Source organism: Schistocerca gregaria, chromosome 2, assembly GCF_023897955.1.
Source record: "Schistocerca gregaria isolate iqSchGreg1 chromosome 2, iqSchGreg1.2, whole genome shotgun sequence".
NCBI classification, from domain to species: Eukaryota; Metazoa; Arthropoda; class Insecta; order Orthoptera; family Acrididae; genus Schistocerca; species Schistocerca gregaria.
In genome coordinates, this window is record NC_064921.1 from 707276058 (window position 1) to 707300913 (window position 24856).

Genomic DNA, 24856 nt, shown 5'->3' on the forward strand with positions numbered 1-24856 from the left:
ATATCTATTAGTAACGGCAGTCACTAAATTATAGAAAAACCTGGTGGTAACGTAGAGTGCGATTTGGGTGTTAAGCAGGTAAAAGTTATATAGTTCGTGTTATCAGGTCTGTTTCGCAGGTACATGCACGCCGCAACGCTTTCCTCCGCTACTGGAATCTGTCACCACAGATTTTTTTCTTCGAGCTATAGTAAGAGTATCATGGTTTCCACGAGAATTACTTGACATCCTTGAGTCGGAGGTGGGCAATTTGGACAATTCGTAACTTTGGTCGGCACACACACAGTGTAACAGATGCTTCGGTAGCAGTACTTTTTGTGGTTTCTCACGGCAGCGTTCGGTAGTTTTTCAACTGTTCAATCGAAAAAACTTCTGCCCCACAGAAGGCTCTCTAACACGGTAATTTTTCTTAGGTACTTTCTGAGGCAGCTCCAATTTGCTTTCTAGGGAAACGTCTCTGGGAGGTGCGGCCATGTAGTGGTCTACTTCCTGCTGCATTAAAGCTGACCACTGGGTCCTGGCTCACTCGGCAGTGTCACGTCGGTGCGCCTTCTTGTGCCGGTAACTGCAGCCGCCCCCAGTTTGCTTTCCCACGGATAACCTCTATTTTTACCCGCTAGCTTCGCTGCACTACGTAGCGAATCGCTCCGTTAACCGCCGAGAAAGCGGCTACCGCGGGAACGCTTTCGTCCCCGTTGCCACTGTTAAGCTGTTGCGTGTCTCTGTGCTTCCAAGCGGAGACAGTCTTTTGTCTCTTCAACGAGTAGACTGCACGCTGCCTTGGACACGGATTTTCTTCTCGCTGACTGGCCTTTTTTTTTTTACTGATTAAGGACTCGCGTACCGCTCTGCAAGGTGTCGACTTGTGGAACTAACGCGAGACCCCTTCTTCTTCGCGAAAACTTCCATTGGGGTCTTATCACAACACAGTTCAAACGACGAGGAGAACTGTCTAATGTAAAGTTTCTGGGCCATAGTAAGAGACGGACCATTACTGTTACATACCCAGATTGTGAACAGGCTCCTGTACCCTTTACACGATAAATTGCTAAGCAATTAAATGTATTCCACCCTCTAATATCCCGCGGTACGTTTAAGTGGTCGGATATTTGGTGTCATCGGTTCTTGGGTTGCTCTGGTAACGCGATAGGAAGAGAGAGAATCTATGTGTACACAGAGTGCTCTCACACATTTCAATTGGTACTCTGTGCATGGCAGTTGGAGATCACTGGTCATTAGAAACCACAGAGGACAATTATACGGTGACTTTATGGATGCACAGTGTTTGAGATTCGAAAACAAAGAAATCGGGTTATCGTCAACATTTTAATTGCACCAGTTTACTGTTTCGTTTACACTATTTGGAGTTTGGAAAATTATAACCCTTTGCTTGCAGTTAAGTGATATTATAGAATTTACAGGAAAGTGACTTAGTTTCATGGAAGCAATGAACTGAACTACGCCAGAACAGGTCATGAGGGCCAACCGGTACCGACCGGCCGCCGTGTCATCCTCAGACCACAGGCGTCTTGGGATGCGGATATGGAGGGGCATGTAGTCAGCACACCGCTCTCCCGGCCGTTTTGTCAGTTTACAAGACCGGAGCCGCTACTTCTCAATCAAGTAGCTCCTCAGTTTGCCTCACAAGGGCTGAGTGCACCCTGCTTGCCAACAGCGCTCGACAGACCGGATGGTCACCCATCCAAGTGCTAGCCCAGCCCGACAGCACTTAACTCTGGTGATCTGACGGGAATCGATGTTACCACTGCGTCAAGGCCGCTTTATGGAAGCAGTACAAATAATTAATCCATGCAATCCACATCTATCGCATTGCCTCTGTTTCGTGGGCTACCTATATCACATCATTAGATAAAGCTTAGTGTCCCTTATAAAATTTTAGACGAAACATATCGTCAAGTTTGGTTGTATCTTTTCTGTGTGTGGCAGAACATAGGAATAGCACACAGAACTTTTTTTAATTTTCTTGCTAATTGGCCAGAATTTACCTTTCTGTGGGTGATTCCTTCATGTAATTAATATTTTATTTAGTGCAGACGCTGTTTACTTCATGGAATCTTGTCTCCGTTCTATGAGCCACTGTAAATTATTTTGGAAATATAACGCAAGACAGCGAAACAAGTAACTCTATCATTATACTCAGAGAATTCTGGCATGAAATATTGATTTTTATAGAACAGTGATCCAGTGTTGTGTTTTGTGGAGCGTGAAAGTGTCTGAAAAATAAGTCGAATTTCCTTAAACAACTCGTATTTACTGTGTAAAACGAGGTAATAATAACTGATTCGTTTCATAATGAGGAAAATAACTCTTGCACTGCTTTTAGCAACACTTCAGGAATAGTAAAGAAGTATTCATGTCTGATGAGTATGTGAGACGGCAGAGACTACCTAAAGGTTATACGACTGAGAGAGAGAAGAGCGCAAAGAATTCCGGCGACGAGTTCAGTGTTTCATGTTTACCGACGACTCATAGCTTGAGGTGAGATTATTGCTCCTGTAATTAAGGGTACACGGCTATTTTCTTTGATGACAAAGTCGCCCATATAATCGAAAGTCGAGAAGAGAATAAAAGCTCCAAAAGATGAAGCAGCTGTGTATTCATTAAGTGAAACACAGTGAACTCGTTTAGACGTTTTAAGTAGCCATACAGAGTGATTTGCTTCCTCCATGAACGGCCAGAAGAAAGAGGCAGAAAAGAGTCGGCAGCAGGGCGCAGTGCCGGCCAGATCGTTTTGCGGGTTGCCTGCGGCGCCGGCGGCAGGCGTTAGCAGGTCAGCGCGCAATACGGCGATTCGGATGTCGGCCAAGGTTTGCAGGCCGCGTTCTGCGCTACTGGCCGCGCTCGCCCAGTACTGCACCGCGGCGGATAATGGGGCCAAACACTTGTTGTGCCACACAGCTTACTGCAAGATACGTTTAACGTTGCCCACAGAGAAACTGCGTAATCGTCTTAGCGACGTACTTCCATTACTTCGCATGTTAACTGAATGAGCATTTTTTTCTTACATTCTGTGCGCTATATGTTTTGTTCATCAATATTGTATGGAAGAAGCTACTCTTGGATGTGTACGTGGGTTTCTAGTTGAGGCGCTTTCGAGACTTAGAGAGAGGGAGGGAGCGGGGGGGGGGGGGGGGAGGGAGAAGGTGAAGGTGGGGAGCGTACACTTCGGTCTTCTTCCAAGTTATCGCGGATTAAGTTTCTATCAATGATAAACCGTTGATCGTCACTTTCCTTCGGGAACACTGCTCACATGCGGTCCGTTTAGGAACTCTTTGTCAGGGCTCCGCAGGTATGCTTTATTGTTGGTGCTTCATCGTGCTACCGTGGAACCTGTCAACGTCACAAAGATAAAAGAGAATATCTCAAACAGCTTTCATTGCATTTAAAATTTATTTCTGTTTGATAAAAGTTGTACAATGTTCGCGGACATAGACGATCGTGCATTTAATGATGCAAATAAGATGATACACGTGGAGGACTTCAATTTTACCCAGTGTGGTTCACTAAGTTACTTCTGTAAAATATGGGCGGAAAAAAAGCATTGCAATGAATTCTACGATTTGCGACTGAAGAAAGATGTTGTTCTTTCGATATTTAAGGAAAGGAATGTGCTTGTGTGAAGTATCTGTGAAGAATATATCCTTAAAATATCAGCCAAAAAAATCTTAAATTACAACTCTCAAAGCGAAAGAACCCATAAGATGGCTAAATTTTTGTCAAGAATGATCTGTTAGAAAATACTGAAGGTGTTAATTGTCTAGAATGAGACACAATCTGTGAATATTAAAAGAATACATCAAAATTAGCAAAATGAGCAGATAAATCTCGGGCAAGAATTATATGACGGAAAAAACGAAACACGATTGAAATTTTTCAAAAGACGAAGCTGTTCCTACATTCATTTAGACATCAGAAAAGAGCTTTCCCAGGACGTAGTTTACCGTACAGAATTAAGAATGTCGACATTGGAAATGAATTCATGAAAACTAGATATGTTCGTCACTGGGGAGTGTCCACGATCTTCATTTGTACAAAAATGATCTTCATTTGTACAAAAATGTCCAATTCCAGTCTGCAGATCGCATTTATTTATTTTCAGACAACCGCTTTCGAGCCAGTTGTGCATCTCGAGACAATTTCTTACAGTTGCGGAGTAACTTCTTGGTGCAGGACTTCCATAACTCAATTACGACTGAGTTATCACAGAAAAATTGCAGTTCTGTATCGACAAGTTACTTCTTAACTGAAACAAATGCTCTCAAGATGGTAACTCTGGCCCGAAACCGGCCATTTGAAAGAAAGGGAATGTGATCTGCAGACCAAATAATTTAACATACTGGACTGAATGCATTAATATAATGACTTCTAAATCAGTAGCGTGCAAGCCATACTGAAGTGCATGCTAAAAATTATTTCCGGTTGTACCACTTATCACGCTTTTCATTCGGGTATGGAGCTCGGAAGAACGACAGCTGAAACGCCTCTGTGCGCTCTGTAATTAGGCTGATATTGTCGTAGCTGATTCTGCGGTAGTGATACATAGGTGGTTGCAGTGCATACCTGAATTCTTCCCTTAGTGGTGGCTGTTGAAACTTTGAGTTAGACTCTCACCGGGCAGTTAGTGTCGGTTTTGAAGCGGCCGCCAGTTGAGCTTTCTTAGGCTCTCCGGGACACTTTGTCGTAGGCCAAACAAATGTGTCATAAGCTGTGCTGCCCTTGCTTGCATACGGTCAATATCCTTTTGACGTTGCTGTTTGCTACAGGGAGTATTCTAGGACAGGTCGCACGAGAGTTCTATAGATCATCTCCCTAAATAGACTAATCGCATTTCCCGAGTATGCTATCAGTGAGCTTTCAGGGTACCTCTTAAAATAACAAGATACAAACAGGAAGGAAGGAGTGCAGGAAGATGACAGGAAACAAGGGTGACACAAGGAAACATTGGCTAATTATTGAGGAGTAGGGGTGGGTGAAAGATGAAGTTCAAACGTGCTTTAAAATACAGCATTGTCTTTTGGAGTGAAGAACATCCCTCCACTCACTTGAATAAAAACTGTAACTATCCCACGAAAGCCTACATAAGTAGTAAAACAGTAACATCAGGAATTGAGTCCTCCTTGATGCAGAACACCTTGTTGTTAGTTTATTTCTTTATTATCCCAAACTAGTTTCGGTGACAAATATCACCATCATCAGTGGTTTTTGTTTTTTAAATCTAAAACATGCAGAAAATGGCATGGTTGTACATACGTAGTAAAACATTATAAAATTTTTACAGTTCTTTTGTAAAAATGTAATAGTGTTTTACTGTGTTTGTACAAACATGCCATTCTATGCATGTTTTAGATTGAAAAACCCCAATGATTATGGTGATATTTGTCGCCGAAACTAGTTTGGGATAATAAAGAAATAAGCGAACAACAAAGTGTTTTGCATCAAGGCGGACTCAATTTCTGATATTACTGTTTGCTATGCAAACACGGACCAAGTGGAAGAGTTCCAAGATAACATTATTGCCTACATAAGTTTCGCGACGGAGTGAGTGAGAGTGTGTGTGTGTGTGTGTGTGTGTGTGTGTGTGTGTGTGTGTGTGTGTGTGTGTGAGAGAGAGAGAGAGAGAGAGAGAGAGAGAGAGAGAGAGAGAGAGAGAGAGAGAGAGAGGGGGGGGGGAGGAGGGAGGGTGTTCGGGATTGTGAGCGCTTGTGTATGGGGGGGGGGGTTAGTTGAGCCTAGTATTGATCCCTGAGGTACCCCAGCCTCGGCTTGTTGAACATCAGACACTGCCATCCAATTAGGAACGATACGGTCATGAGGATAAATGAGATCAGTTTTAATAATATACTAAGAGGACGTGGGTGCGACCTTACCGTGTCTATAAGACTATTGTGATCATGCGATTAGCTGCTCATCAGGTGCAGCTGGGCCGAGTATGAGCGACCGGCCCGTATTGATCGCTGGTGTCGCGAGGCCAGTGGCGGCGCGTCATACTAATTGCCTTAAGCGGCGACCTGAGACGGGGTGCGCGGCTCGTGTGTACTCAAGGCTGCCTGTGGCTGCCGCCAAGCGCTCGTTGCACCCCCAGGCGCCCCGTCTAATTAAATGTGTCCCAAACTGACCTGGGGCTGGGCTGTTAGGCGTGAACCCAGCAGGGTGACGCCGTTGTTGCCTCTAGTCCGAAGGCTGTTTTGACACAGCTCTCCAGTCTATCCTTGCAAGCATCGTAATACAAGCGTAATTACTGTAACCGATAGCCACTTCAACATGTTTAGTATAGTCAAGCCCTGTTCTCCCTCCAGAGGTTTAATCAAATACTCCTCCCCCACCCTACCCTCCCCTTTCGTCACATTCTTTCCTACATTACTAGATTATCACACTGGCGGCTCAGGATACGTTCTATCAGTCTCTCCCTTCATTTATTCAACTCTCACCATAAATCTGTTTCTCCCCTGATAATTTCGTTATCTCCCTCATTATTTACACGATCCAGCCATCTAATCTCCAGCATTCATCTGGAGTACTACGTTTAGAAACCTTGTTGGTATTTTCTTCTTATCTGTATTGTTCATCGTCCACATTTCAATTCCAAGTAAATCTACATCCCAGACAAATACTTTCAGAAATACTTCATCTCTATATTTATATCTGTTTTAACATATTTCTCTTTTGTCAGGAACACTTTCCTTTTTTAGGTCAATTCTGCATTTTATATCTCCTCTACTTCGGCCATCGTCACTTTTCTGTCCACGTAATAATAAACAATTACTTGTAGATTTGATTTCCTCTTGTAATTCCGCCAGCATCACCTGATTTAATTCCACTCCACTGCACTTGTTTTACGTTTATGTACACCTAACAACCTATTTTCAGGACACTATCCACTCCGTTAAACTGACCTCCCAACTCCTCCTTCGTCTCTCAGATAATTAAAAAGTCATCGTCAAATCTCAACACTTCTTCCTCCTCCTTCCTACACTTCAGTTTTCTTTTCTAGTTCGGGCTACACTTATCGGCGAATTTCGCTTGAAATGCAGAAGTATACAAACATACCCTGTGTAATGGAATGACGATAATGAAAATTTGTGCCGGATCCGGAGTCGAACCGGGATTTCCTGCTTTACGCGAGCTGTCGCCTTCTCAGTTTCGACTATCCGTGCACGATTTACTGCCAGACCCATACTTCCATATGGCGTTGTCAAAAAGACACAACCTGTTCTCTTACGTTACGCATATTCTCGTCCAGGAAGGACATACTTATTGACAGTCGAGGACCTAGCATTGGCCAATAAATACGAAACAGCAGTGCCAGTGTTGTTACGAAATACGACGCTGTGTTTCTTCGGACTTGCATGCATGCGAAGGAACATTGCGTAGTACTCCTTAATTGCATAGGCAGTGACATTTCATGTATGCCCTAATCAATTTTATTGACAGTGGAATATCTGCTTGTGCGGAATTGCTCACACACTGCCGCCACTCTCCTCCGCATGAATGGCTTGGGATTCCTCGCTAATGGTGCCCTTTCTGTTGTTGCAGACTACGTGAGCGGCGGCGAGCTGTTTACGCACCTGTACCAGCGGGAGCACTTCAGCGAGAGCGAGGTCCGCATCTACATCGGCGAGATCATCCTGGCGCTGGAGCACCTGCACAAGGTCGGTACTGCTGACTCCGTGTAGAAATGGCGCCGGCCCAGCTTAAATAAAATCGTATGCAGTATCGTGTCGTACCGTGAGATGGAGTAAGTCCCTACGTCGAGACCAGCTGTCGAGTGTACGAGGGCTCTTCAAAAAGTACCTGACCTTCCTTTTTATGGTTGATACCGAGAATGGTATCGGGGTGCGCTTGCTCTCTCTTTGTAGCAATACTTAGTGTACAAGCGAACGCATGTAAGTGGTAGTCGTCATATTTTGTGTTTTGGGCAAAATGACAGAAAATGGAGAACAACCTTATTGCCTCAAACTTTAAGCTCGGGGAGTCTCAAGTTGGAACAGTCCACGAGATTTGCCAAGTGTTTGGGTACGATGCAATACGTACCACACAGATAAAGGAGTGTTACAATCGCTTCAAAGATGGTCGCTTGTCAGCGAAGAGTGAAGCACGTTGAGGTAGGCACTCAACATCCGGAAGTGAGATTGTCCTTGATCGCGTAAGGACCCTGGTGATGCAGGATAGACGAATCACGATCAGAGAACTTGCAGAAGGGTATACAATTAGTATGCAATTCATTCTCTGCATTTTAACAAAAAAATGGCCCTCAGGAGGAACTTAGCAAAAGTTGTGCCAAAGTTGCTAACAACTGACCAGAAGCAACTTCGTTCGGACATCGCACAGGACATATTGGATACTGTGAACAGCAATCCCAACGTTCATAAGAGAGTGATCTCTGGTGATGAGTCCTGAGTTTATGGGTACGACCCAGGAACAAAGTTCCAGTCATCGCAATAAAATCATCCATCATACCCGAGATCAAAAAAGGCGAGGCAGGTCTCAGCAAAGTGGATATCATATCGACCGTCTCTTCTGACTCCACTGGTCCGCTTCATTGCGAGTACACCTCAGAAGGTACTAATGTGAACTAGCAGGACAACCGAGAGGTTTTGCGTCGCCTTCGCGAAGCAGTGAGACGCAAACGGCCGGACATGTGGGCAGTGGACAAATGGTACCCTCATCAAATTACGCGTCCATTCTTAGGCCTCAATTAATTCAGAGTTGGTTGTTTTTTTGATCAAACACAGCACTGCTGTGGTTTCTCAGCCTTCCTGTTCCCCTGACCTGACACCGAGTGACTTCTGGCTTTTCCGTAGCCTGAGAAAGATACTGAAAAATGCTCCGAAAGGGGCCATATTTCAGAATAGGGAAGGCATTAGGCCCACGTAGAATTAGACAGAGCAGCAGCGCACCAAACAAAAACAGACTTTTCAGTTACGCTTCCAGCAGTTGCAGCAGCGTTGGGAGAGGTATGTAGCAGCTCAAGGGGACTGCCTTGAAGGTAATTAGCGTCAAACAACTGCATCTGAATAAAGACCGATTTTATGAATAAAAGTCTGATTCTCTCTGAACAGCCCTCGTATTCGTCAGGACAATTGAACAGCAGTTTACGCGTCCAAAGGACGATTATCCACAGCCGACTGAAAAGTCTGATTTCCATGTACAGTATGACGCGAAGTGTAGGGTGTTAAATATTTCTTCATTTTTAAATTTATATTGCGTTTTAACGAACTGGTCATGAAACCAGTCGGTTAAGTGCGAGACTGTTCTGGCATTGAGGTCTGACTCGCGTGAACGGCCTTTAAATAAACGCCACTGCGGTTATTTCCACAGACGAACTCTTCTGGTTGTGCTAACGGAGGTCTTCATCGATTAAGCGATAAAAGACATTAAAATAAGACAGACACATCATTAGCTACTTGTTTCGAACTGAAGTCATAGAGAGATACTTGGTCAGATTTATTCTAAGATCATTTACATTCCCCATTCGCTCTCTGATGGCTCTTTAGAAGAATCACCGTGTACTTTGATCCTTCAAGCATAAGACGGGTCAGATGAAAGCGTAAACATAGCGTGATCTCAACACAGCACCCGTGACATGATACCATTCGTCTGTCCATAAACAACGTATTGCGTTCTCCTTCGATCTCTGCCCCCCGTCAGGAACAAAATTCTCATATTTCATTTCGTCTGTTAAAAAATCTCTTAGGTAAATTATAGTGAAAAGAAAGAAGTGAACAAATACCTCATCTTGATTCTCGAAATACCTCATACTGATTCGCCCCGCCACAGATTAACACTCTATCGTTTTTAAACGCAATTTTCATGCCGAGGAAGAGAATGGAAACCATAATGGAGACGTGTTGTGTGGCTAGTAAGAATACTTTTCATTGTAAAATTTGCAACGTTAGAATATGCGCTTGGCGGTGCACTTAATGCGTGAATATAAACTACAAAAAGAAGAAAACAGCAAAAAATATTACCATTTGGATTACATTTTTATTTTTTTAAGAGCCACGAGGTATGGGGAAGCCATAAAGCGATTATCATTTGAGTGTGCAGTTTTATTTCGACCACAGCTGTCATCATTTCTTCTCAGTATGGTGATAAACATGTCCTTTCTTGCCCCCCTATGTTTCATGCCCTTCGATGACGCACTATGTACTAATCAGCGTATCTGGAATGCGGGTAACACTCTGAGCAAAAAGGGTCGGCGTCTGTCCCCGGTTTCGCTGTTCCACCAGCGGTGAGAGGACGCGAGGAGCATTCTGCAAATAATTCAGTTCCAGTAATAAATAAGCGCTTCGTCGTCTTGGAAAAATTAAAGGCGCCATACCGTGACTCGAACATGGACGTTTTTCCTTTCACGGTAAATACTTCGGCATCTGATGCATCCGAGCGCACCTGTCGCCCTGATTCGGAGGTTCAAACCGAGCGAGTGGCGCAGTGCCGAGACACTGGACCCGTATTCAGGAGGACTACGGTTCGAATCCACGTCCGGCCATACAGGTAAAGGTTTTTCAAAATTTCCCGAAACTGCTTACTACGCTATGCCGATATGGCTCCTTTGAAAAGGATAAGGCCGATTTCATTCCCCGTGTTTTCCCAATCCGAGCTTGTGCTCCATCTCTAATGACCTCGTCGTCGACTGGATGTTACAACCTAATCTTCCTTCTTTCAAAGAGTCAGTTCGCCAATACCTGCGTCCCACTTTCCAGACGCTTCGTAAGCTCACCTGCTTGCTGGGAGAAAGGATACCTTGGATAATGGCTTGGTCACAGTCTAGGGGTTGTTCTCGGAACGAAACTTTCACTGCGCAGCGGAGAATACGTTCTGATCTTTACTGCTCAAAGTCTCCTGCCCAGCATATACCTGCATGACGGTTTCGCTTTCAACTTCTTCTGCCACAAAGAAGGAGAGAATTTTTATCATCACAGCAGCATCCAGCCTTTCCCTTGCGTTTATCAAGGAAGGAAAGAGGCGCAGTAGAAAGTAACGAGACAAGCCAAAGACGAGAACGCCCTCTGTTTCGAAACTCAAATCTAAAGGTACCTTGTCTTCTGTAACCATGAAATTACTACTCATACCACGTACACACTACGTGTTGTCGAAAATGTTAATATTAAAACGTCTATAACCAATCTGAAGGAACTCGACACATCAACCTTTCAAGTATGACAATTCAAAAAAATCTCGAAAGCTACGTTTTCGCTTTCGTGGGCAGAAATCTTTTAAAATGTTTGTGACGTTTAAGATGTGAAGAGGAAAGAACGCTTGACATAAATTAAATGTATCAGACTACTCTTTTCGGCCTGTGTTAGGTAATAACAAAGTTAATGAACTGCACGAAACGATCGGTATGTTAGCTGTGGCGAAGTTTTAACCTTGATTCTCTTTTTCTTAAAATTGTTATTGTGATCGTCATCTTCTTCATCATTTGAAGTCGGTCACGCAGAACTAACAGAGAATACTTTCTGTCATTTGAATAGTTTATTTCCTTGAAGATAAAACTGTAGCAATTTCAGCTATTTAGCCTTTTTTATAAAAATGATTCATTATTATTGTCCTTCGAAATTAGAACATAGTAAGGCAAACAATGTAAGAAGCATTAATATGATTCCCGTATGACTAAATAACGAATATGATACATCCATATTATTTTCGTGCACTACGACCCGCAATGTAAATAATTTCCAAAGAGCGGTAAAGAATAAACCGAAAATGGCAACATAGCTGTAATTATAGTAGTGTAGCCAGAAGGAAATCGAAGAAGTCAAATGGTGAAAGCAGTATCATTTAGATATTTTAAATGTCCAATACGAATATTGCTAATGGTAACCCGCGGATTGAACATCAAAGAACACTTACAAAAACGTAAAAGTTTAGATTTTTTCCTGTTCCCTTTCAGATACAACGTATATTAATTGCTATCCAAACTATTATACGTGCAAGCTAAGTGGACACTCGGAGCGGTGGTTGATGGGGGCGACCGTAAAGGCATTTCCCATTTACGATCGCTCCCAACAGCCACCGCGCCGAGGGTGAACATTGTTTGCGCGAATATTACCTGCACGAACGCAGCGAGAAAGTCCCTTCAAGCATTTCCAGAGTAATGATGGACATGATGAATAACATTCAAAAGAGCTACCACCAGCAGCAGCTGGTTTTTTATTTAAAATTATATTTTAGCAGTGCGTGTGAAACTGCTGTGTGTAGCGAGACAAAGCTTCGTCAACTGTGAGCGACAGATTGCACTACAGAAGATGCTAACTACGCATGTTACGTCGAATACATCTCATAGACTTTGTCTGTGCCTTTGTCGCTTGCGATATGCGCAAGAGAAAGATACTAACGTTAAAGAGAAAGATACTAACGTTATTTTGAGGATACACATTGTAATACTGCTGGTGGGTGCCTGTAACGGCGAAAACAGCAATAGCAGCACAGACATGTCGACTTAGTGGGCAACTTATGTTCCGACAAAACAACGTACAAGAGAATATTGTGTGCCTAATAGGAGTAATTTCCCAGGTTAATAACTAATGTGCGCTTCAATTACTTTAACATCAACGTTACTTTCACAAATGCGAGTATCATTCCTGTATGCCAGCTAGACAGCAACCACACAATGCGTCTCAATATAGGAAAGTGAGGTACTGGGAAACATCGGCTCTGATTTCGATTTTATCATCAATGTCTAAACTTCGATGAGCGATAATAATTGATCCTAGATGTCGGTCAGATGGTGACTGTATAGATTGGCGCCAAGAGCAACATACAAATGTATCCAGTGTCATATTTATTAACCAATAAGGACAACAGTAATTAAAATTACTTATCCCAGAAGTGTCTACACACCGTAATGCAACTTGGACTTCTATCTTCGTACCGCGTCCCGAAACAACATTGGAGTTACAAAATAGCGTACCAATAGTCGCCGACATCGCTTGTTTGCAAATACCACCGGCTATATAATTTCGTAACCGTATTTAACGTTAACACAGACGATATGAAAATCAGCGCTGAAAGTGTTCAATAATGTCTTTCAAAGTAACAAACGAAAAGAGTAAATTTATTCGAGGGGGACGGAAAAAATTCTGGAAACCTTTAATTGTGGATATGCTGGTTTGGATCAGACGTAATCAGACGTAATCTTACGTATCATAAACGGAAAAGGTACCTACGTATTTATAACTTTTAGCAGCTAAAAAAGGTTAAAAAACACATTTCGAACATACTGCTACACACTACTATTAGATACCACTAAAGCATGACCTAAATGAACAGTGAAAAGCATTATTTCATGTTCAACTACAACGGTAGCCAATATACAGGGTGGAGCAAATAAGTGACTCGGACAAGTGGATATGATTGGGTGTGACTCTCCTCCTTTCTTTTGCTTCTGCCTTTGTCCTGCAGTGACGCAGGGTCGGCATGGTTAGTCGTATTTGGCAAGGTTAATTTTAAAGGGTGGCCGGATCCCCTTCCTCATAGAGTTGTTAGCAGAAGTCAGTCTGGACGCGTCCCAAGCTGGCCACTTATGTCACTTGCTCTGTCAGTGTGCGATTGCTTTGCGTTGGGAACCCTAAAGTCTAAGGTGTATCGTGACAACCCTCATAGTATTACAGAACTGCAGCAGAACATTTCGGATGAAATAAAAGAAATTCCGGCAATCTGGCATCTATCTGCGTTCAGCAACTTTCTGACCAGGGCCCAAAACTGCCAAGAGATGGGTGGTGGCCACTTTCAACGTCTGCTATGGTGAGGATAGAACTGTATTTCCTTTCCTCTGCTGTTTTTCTTTGTATACTGGAACTTTGTGCCCTGGGCCACTTCTGTTTGCCCCACTCTGTACCTGGCTTCGTTAAAATTTGTTGCTCTCCCGCCACGCTCTACCCCCCCCCCCCCCCCCCCCCCTCCGCCAATTACGTTTGACAAGTCACGAAAGTCTTGCACTGGCATCGTTATAAGACATGTTCACATTCAGTTGGAGTACTAAAAAAAAATCATTCACAACAGTAAATACCATGAGCCGATGTTTCAAAGGCTTCATTATTTGTGGGATTGTAGAAAATATCCGCTACCAGTCACAATAAAAGGTTGTTTATCCGTCACACGACCGGTTTCGGGCTTGCGCCGATCTTCAGGTGTTTATACATTCATTTATATGTGTGTACTGTTGGAGATCAAAAATGATGAAGCACCATTATTACAGTCATGCTGTGATCATAGTTTTGCCACTTAGTTACACACTTATGGTCATTTTCACGTTCATATATCAGGTATAGCTTCATATTACACTATTATGATGTGCACTCGTGAAATACACTATGTTTGCATATAAACATGTGGGCTGTGGTCAAAGGACTTAGATGTAGCAGATGTAAAGATGTTGCTCACACAGAAACTCGTAGGTTCTGGCCAAAGAAATTATCCACAGGAAGTGCAAACGTGTTGCATATATAGAAATTTAAAAAGCTATTATAGACTGCGACGTTTCTTGATATATATAATGAAATTTTTTGGTACACATTTTTGACAGAGAACTTAGCTCTAGGAAGTACAATGTTGTTATATATATATATATATATATATATATATATATATATATATATATATATATATATATATATATATATTAGTCAAAGCTATTACAAATTAAAAATTAAAAAGTGACAGCTAGAACTGTTTTGAGCCACACTGTTGTCAGCTGTTTAGCTGTCATTTTTTAATTTTTAATTTGTAATAGCTTTGAGTAATTTCATATATATAAAAACATTGTACTTCCTAGATCTAAGTACTCTGTCAAAAATGTGAACCTAAAAACTTCATAATGTGTATCAAGAAACGCCGCAGTCTATAATAGCTTTTTATATTTCTATATATGCAACACGTTTGCACTTTCTGTGGATAAGTTCTTTGGCCAGAACCTACGAGTTTCTGTGTGAGCAACATCTTTACATCTGCTACAACTAAGTCCTTTGTCCACAGCCCACATGTTTATATGCAAACATAGTGTATTTCACGAGTGCATATCATAATAATGTAATATGGAGCTATACCTGATATATGGACGTAAAAATGACCATAAGTAAGTGGCAAAATTATCATCATAGCATGACTTTAATAATGGTGCTTCATCTTTTTTATCTCCAACAGTACACACATGTAAATGAACGTATAAAAACCTGAAGATGGGGGCAAGCCCGAAACCGGTCTTGTGACGCATAAACAACATTTTATTGTGACTGGTAGCGGATATTTTTCTACAACCCTATAAAGGAACACTCACGGAGTTCGACAGCATCCACTATGTATAAAATTCATTCATTATTTGTGCTGAAACTTCAAGAATACTTATGATCATCGAACATCCCTACTCGATACTCGTCCAGAGTGCACCCTGCGCAGCCAGCGCTTTCGCAGTATAACAGCGGCTATAAGCGGATATTGATTTCGCTGCTGTTCAGTGTTGTTATGTCTGTGCATAATTAAAAAGGCATTGCAGAAGTAAAGAAACAAATAAAACAATACATAACTGCTACTGCGAGCACGGTAGAAGTACTCATCGAATATCTTGCCCGTGTAAATTGCATCTGTTATCTATTTGGCTCCATCAGGCAGAGCAAATATAGGGGGTAGTCATCATTTACAGTAAAGATTGCGTGTTCCTGATCGCCAGCTTGGATGGGCTGGCACAACAGTTCTCGGTGCGGGGTGAAGCGGAGGCCGTAAAATCTAGGAGCTTTCTCTATCCGTGGCTTGGCTTCGCGCCACTTTCACTGTTCTTTCTGTTGGCTACACCTCTCACCTGCCAGCGGGCAGGCCGGATTCAGCGTTTCAGCCTGGGCAGTGAATGACAAAACAGGGCTGCCCCAGTGTGTCACACACAAGGTACAGCCAGCTCTGGATCTACGATATTTCCGAACAGGGGCTTTACTTGTTGGAGCCCCCCCCCCCCACCCCATCTATCTTCCCTCGAGCATTTCAGATAGGACGTCAAAAATGTTTAATAATCGATTTTTCAAAAATATGTTCATTTTTTGGCGCACATTTTTCTGAAGAGTTTGTTACATAGAACACACACCTTCGAGGGAATGTAAGACATGTTATTTCGTCTAAAGTGTGCAAAAGTGCAGTGCCACACCTCTTCAAGCAGCATTCTTCTATTGCGTGTGACCGTGTTTCGCTCTATGGAATTCAAAAGTGTATATTTTGTAGTGAAAGCCATCAAACCTATCTTCAGGCCAGTGGAAATGAAAATGATGTGTGCTGCCTCTCCTGCTCCCAGTCGGCCTGTTTCACACCCTACCTTCCTTTAAAAAAATCCTCACAGTTAAAACTGGACGGGATTACTTGTGATCGAGTGAATAAGAACTCTTCAGATAATATGCACTCTTTATTGCCTATAACTTTCTCTCCTGTGACCTAAAATTAAATATAGGGAACACAAAACCAGTAAAGACAAGAGAGAAACAAGACAGTACACATTTCTTCAGTCCTTAGGTCCCAGAATTTTTCTTCTCTGTAATCTTGCTATAGCTTTGCACGGTGTGCTTTCTTTTCTGCGAAAGAATCTATTACCTCACCAAAGTTTGTCAAAAGTTTTGCTACGTGAAAAATCAAAATGTCGTTGCCTACTACTGTAAAAGCTGTTGTTACGAATAGTACCCAAGTGTGGGGCGGTTTCTCGACCTGATTACGCCTATTTCGTCACTGGCAGCTAGATAAAAAGAAATAGGCTTTTCTACTATTGTAGCAGTTGTAACACGCCAAATAAGAGAGACTGTTTTGGCACAAATGGCCATTTTTATACACCTCATTTACGTAAATAACACGACAGAATGTAATTCACGAAGTACCAATAGCAAATGCCTATCAAGGCTACTACAAGCCAAAAGTTTTTTTTTTTGTTAGGAAATACTTCCCCATTTCATTCATATGCTCCAATTTCGCAAACGTGAGATCGAAGAGTAATAGTACGAAATGCATATAAAAATTTGCAATCATATTCTTGTCCACGCTTATTCTCCTTCCTCGTTCTAACAATCAATCTTGTCGTCAGTAATTCTGTAACTATACCTGCCATTGTCAAAACTTAACCTGTGAATAATTTCACTAACCCTGCCAGAATCACCGGTTTAGTTACCCCTCGTTTATTCTCCGGTTAGGCGTTATTACGTGTTCGTACAACGCATTTTCCGTACTATTCCGAGAATAGAACTAACGGGGGGCTGTACAACTGTCCCTTACTAGAGTAGCAGTGTACAAAAATTTTCTGTCAAAGTTTCATTATCTTGGATCCACGGAGAAGATAATATGTAACCTTTCTTACCTGTTGTTCCTGTAAGTCGCCTGTTTCCACCCTGGAAGTCTGAGTCTGTGGATTTTGGTAATAATATTCACAACGCTGATCATCCGCACACCCCGTCAACCACATAAACAAACAGCTACTGGCACTCACCCGTTCGGGGTTATTCGGCACAGCTCGTATAGCCCCGTCCCCTTTTGTCTGCATGGAAGTTTCCCATTTCTAGAATGCGATGCGGATTCCCCTTGGACAGGCTTCATACACACTATGCATGCATTCAAAAATCAACTTACGATTTGTTCAGATATCAACTTAGAATGTGTTCAAAAAACAATATGGTGAGTTTCAAAATCCTATGAATAATCGATAGACCAACGTGCGCTGGGTGCTAGGTGCAATACTACAATCGTCTTTGCACTTTCAAACATCTCGGTAGCATCTCCTACAGCTTGACACAACTGTAGAATTCGTTGCTCCATTTCTTCGTCCATGTGAACGACAGTGATGTGCACTTCACATGTGAGATGACCTCAGACAAACCATAGAACTGAGGTGTGCTGTATCTGAGACGACACCGGACAGAGAACCCCATATGACTTGAAGTACCGTGATCTTGAAAGAAAAGGTATAGGATTGTCTCGACACCCCAAATTGGGCCGTACCGGCACGTTAGATTTCATCTTATTCCAGCATGTATTGGTGCCACATCGTGCATGGACCACATTCCTCAACCATGGACAAGGGATGAAATCTCAGCACACTTAGATGGAAGTCATCTGAAAAGTTTACGTTTCAAATACATTGGTACGAACTAGGACAGGAGTTCAGTTTGAAGTGAGTAGCAGGTCGTAATATTATTTCGCAAACGGCTTGTTTGTAGATCGATGCTTACAGCAGCGTTTTTGTTTTAATATCGGTTATTTTCACCCATGTCAATTTTCGCTATTAATTATGAAACACCCAGTATATGAAATGAATTAAACGCACTGAAGTTAAATAAAAAGATCGGTGGGGCGAAATAATGTAGATGGAATGATATCAGTGTCAGTTCTGATGAGCTGAACCTGCAGTGTAATCAGTATGCAGTGACCTTTGGCAGTAGTCTTCGGATATCATAGATGAAAACATCAGTGAGAACAGAAGTTTGAGGCATTTTCAAATAGCCTAATAGTTACAGCGACAGCTCGCGAAAAGCATGAAATCTGAGTTAGAGATTTCATATGGCACAAAGTTTCAACTGTCACCACATATTCATTTCAGTACAGGTTCAGCACTGACGCCATTTTATACAATTACATCTTAATTGAACTTATCCCCATCAATCCACTCATTGGACTTTGCCACACCTCATTCTCTTAATCGCTGTTCATGTCGCACTTGCCATGTCTGACTGCCTACAAACTACCCCGCTCTTCGTACGAGCTCTGGAAAGATTACAGATGGTTTGCCGTTCCAAGAAAAGCAAAATTTGTAATAGCTAGAAGAGCCAGAAAGGTAAAACATAAGAGAAACCTACAGACGATAATGATACTCTTTTTGAAGCACGTTAGGGTAAGAGGTAAATAAATGTTTCACATTGATGACAATCACAACTCTTCCACTACTTTTTGCAGACACTGACATTTTAAGAGAAGAGCTGAAAACTTTACAATAGAACAGAATTACTCGTGATGCAGAGTGTTTTGTCTTATTCTATGTCATCTGTTCACAAACCAATGATGACTGCTCGTAAATACATCTCCCATTTTCTTAAAAGTTTATTGCTGATTATGTCCATTTGCTAGCTTTACTATTAACTCATTTAAATTTGTTTTTGCTTCATTTTAGCTGGGCATCATCTACCGTGACATAAAGTTGGAGAACATCCTCCTCGACAGCCAAGGGCATGTTGTTCTGACGGACTTCGGCCTCAGCAAAGAATTCCTGCCTCATGAGAAGGTACACAGTTATTTTTACATTCTCAGCTCCAACAGTACCACTGTATGATATTTCCTTACCTTAATGAAATTTTCACTCTGCAGTGGAGTGTACACTGATATGAAACTTCCTGGGAGATTAAAACTGTGTGCTGGACCAAGACTCTAACTCAGTACCTTTGCCTTTTTCGAGTGCGGGCCATACATGGATAGCTCAGTCTGTGAAAGGCAAAAGTCCCGAGTTCGAGTCTCGGTATGTTTCTTTCCTCCTTTTTTTTATTTTTATTTATTTTTTTATTGCTTCATTCACAGTAATTTCTACCTGCGATAAAAAGCTGTAGAATTCTTGTGAACATAATTCCTTCGTAATTCAGTTACCTGTCTGACTTCTTATTCCGGACATCAATGTAGCATACGAAATTGTTGATAATTTTTTTTTTCTCCTTCATTTGCAGGAACACAGAGCTTACTCCTTCTGTGGAACGATCGAATACATGGCACCTGAAGTCGTCAGAGGTGGTAACACTGGCCATGATATTGTAAGTGAAGTTTTATGATCTCCTCCATGCAACCATACACAACTCTATGAATTAACAATCACTTCATGTATAGAAATAATATACTCTTTAGTGGTGCTATATGTAGCCAGCAATAAATTATAAGAATAGGCCTAATAATCTACAAATCGGACCTGAACAATGTCTTTCGTCAAGAATAGATTTCGTTATTTAGGCTGAGCTGCTTATCTTTTGTAAATATGCAAGCCCACTGTTTTGGGTATGTCTACCAACTCCTGATAGCCTTTTTACACAATGTGAAATAAATCTCCAATTCTTTATCATTTCCACAGGCTGTTGATTGGTGGAGTGTTGGAGTGCTTACATACGAGCTGCTCACAGGCGCTTCACCTTTCACTGTCGAAGGAGAGAAAAATACCCAACAGGAGATTTCGAGGTGAGTATAATAGTCACAGTGGAAACCACATAAACAGTTTCCTCATATTGGTGGCAGCAACAATCTTTAATTCATTGTTCATTCTTATGCTCGACTACACACAACATTCTAAATACCAGAAAAACAAGATGTAAATACAGGCAAACAGGAGGAGTATGAAATAACGTTTGAAATGATCTTACATCAAAATTACCATCACTCTTTGATAAGTATATTTGCAGAGTTCTAACAAATGGACGCTTACTCAGAAGTAGTGGGTTTGAAATCCACATCTTTTATATAAGTCATTCTGATTTCTTCTCTCCAGTCTTCCTCCAATCAGCCAAAGTACTCACAAAGTAATAACTTTAATATCTAATTTTCCTTCACTCTTAGTTGCAGAATGTTTACTGTTATGAGCTAAGAATCTGTTTCTTTAATGTAGGAACTTATTCCCACTTCTCTGGCACATTCTTTCCTCATTGCAGCTTAGTTCCGCTGTTTGCCACTTATTTGAACAACTCAATAGACTAACACCAGTTTGCTCTTAACATTGTCCAAATGAGTAAGTGTTCTTTTTGTAATGTAAAGCTGTCAACTATACAGTACTGGGAAAAAAATTAAGACCATCACTTAATGTCACTCACCTCAAGATTGCCGCTAAATTCCTTCTAATTTACTTTCGTTTTATTCAGCCTTCTTAGCAAAATATTTTGAAGGAAATTTCTAACTTGAATGTTTTAAAAGCTATTAATTTTTCTTCCATTTTCTAAAATGAAAATTAATCACCTAATTTTTAAGGGAAAAAATTGTCTCGCTCAAAGTGAGTCCTGCAAAAAAATTTACAAGTTAATTTTAGTCCATTGTTTTGGATTTTTTGGATCTTAGAATACCACCTCAAAATATTTCAACGTGGCTGACAACTCATGAATAACAGAAGGGAGGTGTATGACAATACTTTCAGAAGGTGCATAAGTGTCTGTTACCAGCTTAAAGTCAAGACAGGATATTCAAAAGACGTTAGGAAAAAAGAAAAACCAAAAGACCCAAAAATGGGCTAAAACAATTTTTTTAATGCACTGTAGTAAAGGCCACAAGGTGTTCTATTTTTGTACCAAAACTCACAGTTTATGAGGAGCCGGTTTTGAGCTAGACCATTTCCCCTTAACAATTAGGCGATGGTCATTTTTTAACAAAGTAAATTAGCAGTAGTCTAAAGCAGCATTGAGGTGAGTGATATTAGGTGGTTGTCTTAAATATCTTTCCAGCACTTACATAAATGTTGTTTTGTGACATAATTGTAAACTTTGTCCAGTACTAACATCATTAGTCACCACATGTATTCAGCTGTATCCTATATAGACTTATATTCTTTCTTGTGTATTGTTAACTTATTTCATATTGTACTTGAATACCTATTTGGAGCTAAAAACTTGGAAACGATTTTCTACTAGGCAAAGTCAGAGTAAGCTCAGGTTATATCTCAATTCCTGAAAATAAAGTACTAGACACATTCTTATTCTGTAATGAAAACTATAATTTCATCATGCTTAGCGCAGATACATGAGCAGTTTTGACAAAAATGTTTACTGTTACTTTTCAGACGAATTCTCAAGACAAATCCACCAATACCTGATCATCTTTCACCAGAAGTGTCTGACTTCATCTCAAAGCTGCTGGTGAAAGATCCACGAAAGCGCCTGGGTGGTGGAGAGGAAGATGCAGAAGAACTGAAGAGACATCCTTTCTTCAAAGTAAACTGCTCTACAAAAAGTCTTACAAAATCTGCATAGTCTAGACTGAAGTAGCCAAGCAGATGTTTATAATGTGCTGTAAAATTAAAATGTTTTAAACTTTGTGTTACAGGGCACAAATTGGGCAGATCTGGCTCAGAAAAACATTCCAGCACCCTTTGTTCCAAAAATTACCAATGAGCTGGATACGAGTAACTTCTCAGATGAATTCACTAAGATGACACCAACTGACTCACCTGCTATTGTCCCCCCTAATTTTGATAAAATTTTCAAGGTAAGTTGGGTGGGATAGATTTTTCACTTACTATAATGTACTGATATCAGAAAGAATAATTCTTTAATATTATTACTTGTTTTCAGGGTTACTCATATGTGGCACCATCTGTTCTGTTCAGTGAAAATGTTATAAGTGATGAAATATTCCAAGCTAACACAGATAAAAAGCCAAACAGTGCAACCATCATGTCTTGTAAAATAAAGGTAACACACTAACACTGTATTTACTCATGAAAAAGTAGATAGAATACACAGAACATTATCTGTATTTCACTGTTTTTACTTCCACAGGAGTCTCCATTTTTTGAAAATTATGAAATTAACTTGACAGAAGGCATTCTTGGAGATGGAAGCTTTTCTGTCTGTCGAAAATGCTGCCATAAGAAGACGGGACAAGAGTACGCTGTAAAGATTGTCAGCCGGAAAATTGACTGTACACGGGAAATAAATTTGCTAAGGGCATGCCAGGGACACCCAAATATAGTCACTTTGCATGAGGTGTATCACGATGAGGTAACCATTTTTGAAAGACACAGTGCATTCTAAATATAATCAGAAAATACAATGAGGATATAATTGCTAAATGTCTGGCATGTTGCAGGCGCATACATACCTAGTTCTGGAACTGCTAAGAGGGGGTGAGCTGCTTGAAAGGATAAGAAAGAAAATACATTTCACTGAAAGTGAGGCAAGTCAGATAATGCGCAAGTTAGTCTCAGCAGTACACTTCATGCATTCCAGAGGTGTTGTTCATAGGGACCTCAAACCAGAGGTACTTTTGAGTTTTTCAGTAACTAGACATTTCTGTTTTCACTGGTAATTAAACTTCAGTGCAGTCCTTCACATTTCATTATACAAATTTCATTGCAGAATCTGCTCTTCACTGATGACTCTGATATGGCAGAAATCAAAATAGTGGACTTTGGGTTTGCACGACTGAAGCAAGAAAAGGAACCTATGCATACACCGTGTTTCACTTTACATTATGCAGCACCAGAAGTTCTCAAACAGGCATTTAATCAAGGTGCTGATGGGTATGATGAGAACTGTGATCTATGGAGTTTAGGAGTAATTTTGGTAAGTTTTCTTTTTCAGATTTATTTTTCTAATTTTGAGATACTTACATGAAAAACTTGCGAAATTTGATGCATTAAAATAAAACATCTTGTCTTTACAGTACACAATGTTATCTGGGAAAGCACCGTTCCATGCCAGATCAAGGGATGATAGTGCAGCTGCTGTTATGGCACGGATAAAAGGAGGAGAGTTTAATTTTAATGCTGATGCTTGGGCACATGTATCTTCACAAGCAAAATACCTTACCAAAGGTATGCAGAAGTAATTTTATGCCCATAGAAAAAACAATTTTTGTTTAACATATTACTTTCCCTAGTTGTCATGGTGCCATTTAAGGCCTTTTGAAAGGTCATAAGTTGATCAGACTAATATTACACACACTCTACAGTATTGATCAAACATATACCAACTACTTGACCCAGTTACCAGTTTCCTTTCAAGATTAATGTTTGGTTAGTAAAGGATAGCAGCTGTCCAATAACAAAGCTGTGAATATGATTGCTTAGTGTTAATGCAAAAGCAAGGTAAAAAGTACAACACTTGACAAGGAATGGTCACATTTTAGATGAAAAAAATGCATTAACTTCATGATGCAACTGTTACTATGATATATATGTTTTGTTGAACATTTCGAGTATTCCTCCCCAGAAGTTTGATTGTAAAATGTACAAAATATACTTCAGCAATTGGTTCTTCATTGAACTTGTATGTTTTCTAACCCAAAATTCTTAATACTTGGAAGTATGTGGAATTCAGTGGCTGCTTAATCAGGTGAATAGTATAGCAGTAAAAGATTAGTTTTTTAGATTTCACATTGCTAAAGCATCTTTGTGGGCAGGAGCATCTACCTGGCTATTTTCTTGTGCAGTCCATGTCATCTTTCATGCATTGTTTTGTCCAGTTTATCCAGAAGACTGGTATAGTATTTGCCAGTTACTATTTTATGATTTTAAAGTTAATTAACAAGAACAACTCGTGTTTGCATCCCAGAAAACATTAGCCGAAAATTTTTGACCATGAGACACACTTTTTGTTTTTAGGTGACTGGCATCTGGCTCCCACACAGTGTTTTGTTTGATGCTGCGTTTCTCACATGATGCCTCATTGACATGAACGTCAATCATTGTCAAAACAATTCAGTTATTTGCCTTAGGATTTCATTTTCTGATTGGCATTAAAAGAAATGAAGCTACCATCTTGCACAAAGCTTTCCTATAGTTAATCTTTATCTAAAATAAACCATATTTCCTCTGATGATATGCTTATGGAATCATGAATTTCTTGCCCTTCTTGTTGGTTATTGTTTAATGCCATATTATGTACTCTTGTAATGTGTTCGAGGATGGTGTTGAGACAACAATGAGCCACAAATTTATTTTAAGTTCCTTTATTCAAAAGGTACCGTTACCGATTTTGAATCTTTACAATTCATCATCAGACGGCTTTCGTGCTTTCATTAGAACATGTGGGGCATTGTTTACTGATTAGTTGTCCTAAAATATAATACATAGTTATAAGCACATCACACAGATGGTTGTGATACAGTTTTGCATTGGTATGTGACTCATGTGAAATGCCAGTTT

General features: G+C 40.8%; 1 protein-coding gene across 1 annotated transcript in view; it reads left to right on the forward strand.

Moving 5' to 3' along the window:
* Nucleotides 1-24856, forward strand: part of LOC126334818 (ribosomal protein S6 kinase alpha-5-like) — a 389839-nt gene that overhangs the window by 358974 nt on the left and 6009 nt on the right. The window contains exons 4-14 of the mRNA XM_049997461.1: nt 7555-7670; nt 19145-19255; nt 19689-19772; nt 20084-20187; nt 21770-21920; nt 22033-22194; nt 22281-22400; nt 22488-22709; nt 22798-22968; nt 23067-23273; nt 23374-23524. Of these exons, the coding sequence (XP_049853418.1) occupies nt 7555-7670; nt 19145-19255; nt 19689-19772; nt 20084-20187; nt 21770-21920; nt 22033-22194; nt 22281-22400; nt 22488-22709; nt 22798-22968; nt 23067-23273; nt 23374-23524 (1599 nt within the window). The remainder of the gene's footprint in view (nt 1-7554; nt 7671-19144; nt 19256-19688; nt 19773-20083; nt 20188-21769; nt 21921-22032; nt 22195-22280; nt 22401-22487; nt 22710-22797; nt 22969-23066; nt 23274-23373; nt 23525-24856) is intronic.